Source organism: Tupaia chinensis, unplaced genomic scaffold, assembly GCF_000334495.1.
Source record: "Tupaia chinensis unplaced genomic scaffold, TupChi_1.0 Scaffold000644_1, whole genome shotgun sequence".
Classification (NCBI taxonomy): Eukaryota; Metazoa; Chordata; class Mammalia; order Scandentia; family Tupaiidae; genus Tupaia; species Tupaia belangeri.
Window position 1 is genome coordinate 6,526,049 of NW_006160165.1, and position 1,315 is coordinate 6,527,363.

The 1,315-nt window shown below is 62.8% G+C and overlaps 1 protein-coding gene across 1 annotated transcript in view; it reads left to right on the forward strand.

Moving 5' to 3' along the window:
• The window catches only part of ATP11A (ATPase phospholipid transporting 11A), a 146,159-nt gene that overhangs the window by 90,284 nt on the left and 54,560 nt on the right, over positions 1-1,315 (forward strand). Inside the window, 2 exon segments of the mRNA XM_027776208.1 lie at positions 355-419; positions 1,143-1,224. Of these exon segments, the coding sequence (XP_027632009.1) occupies positions 355-419; positions 1,143-1,224 (147 nt within the window).

Consider the following 1,315-nt stretch of genomic DNA (forward strand, 5'->3'; position numbering starts at 1 on the left):
CACTGGGATCTGACACGTGCCTTCCCCACTCCCAGGTGTAGCCATGACGGAAAGTCAGGGGGACCGCCTGCACCTTTAGCTTTTCCAGAATGTTCTGGGCCCCTCAGGCTCAACTGTCCTAGCGCACACACTTGGGGAGAAGACGGGCTTTACCGGGGCTGTCCCTGTGTCTCCCTGGAGGCCTGGCCAGCTGCAGTCCTCCGGCAGAAGCAAGTGCCTGTTCAGCCCTCTCCTCTCAGTGGAATCTGCCCCAGACCAATGGCTTCTGCCCTCGCAGCCCGGCCTGCTGACTCTGCCATCGGGCGCCAACCCCTCTTTCCGCCCGGGGGGCCCAAACCACTTTTCCCTCTGCAGGCCGCTAGGATCCGAAAACCTGCTTCTCAGAGGAGCCACGCTAAAGAACACTGAGAGGATCTTTGGTAAGTGTTTTAGTTAACCATTACCAGTGGCTTCGAAAGTTAGGGTACACGAGGCTGCCTGAAGATCCCCAGTGGCACCCCGCGGGCGTGGCCTCGTGCGTTGAGGGCTGTAGGCATTCTGGCAGCCACAGTCTTGCCTCTGATCATCTGTGTTGGGTGGCCGTGGCACGTGGGCAGCTGTGTCAGCACGTGGCCACTGCGAGGGGTCCAGGGTTTCTGACTCGTGTCCATGAAGGAACCACAGCGAGGCTGTGCGGGAATGTCTTTGTGTGCCTGCGTTTGCCTGCTGGTGTCCCCCGTCCCCAGTCCCCGTCTATGGCTTGTTTTGTTTTGTCAGGGAGTGTGTGCACTCCCCAGAGGAGCGGGTGGGAGGGAGCACGCCGGGGCCCACCCGCGGCCGCCCTCCCCTCTAGGTGCTCCGCTCCGAGGTCGGACATGCACACGCACACTGAGCTCAAGCTGCCGGGTCTGGGACTCGAGCTGTGCAGTCAGCCATGCAGGGTCCGACCCGACGGCCCACCCTGGCTATGTCCCAGCACACGAGATGCTTTGTAGATGCACGCGTACGCTCCAGTCCGGACCTCTGCAGTGGAACAGCTGTTCGTGCCTGGCTGGCGTGCCCAGTGAGACTACACTGCAACTCATGGGCCCAGACCCCGCGTGCCCTTAGCCGTGTGTGCTGTGCCGTGTGCCGTGGGCATCACGCGTCTCCCCACTCTGCAGGTGTCGCTATTTACACGGGCATGGAGACCAAGATGGCGCTGAACTACCAGTCCAAGTCCCAGAAGCGGTCTGCGGTGGAAAAGTAAGGGCCCCTGCCCCGAAGGGCGAGCCGCTCTGACACGCTCAGCGGCCACGGCAGGGGCCCGGCCTGTTCGGGCAGCCCCACCGCACGC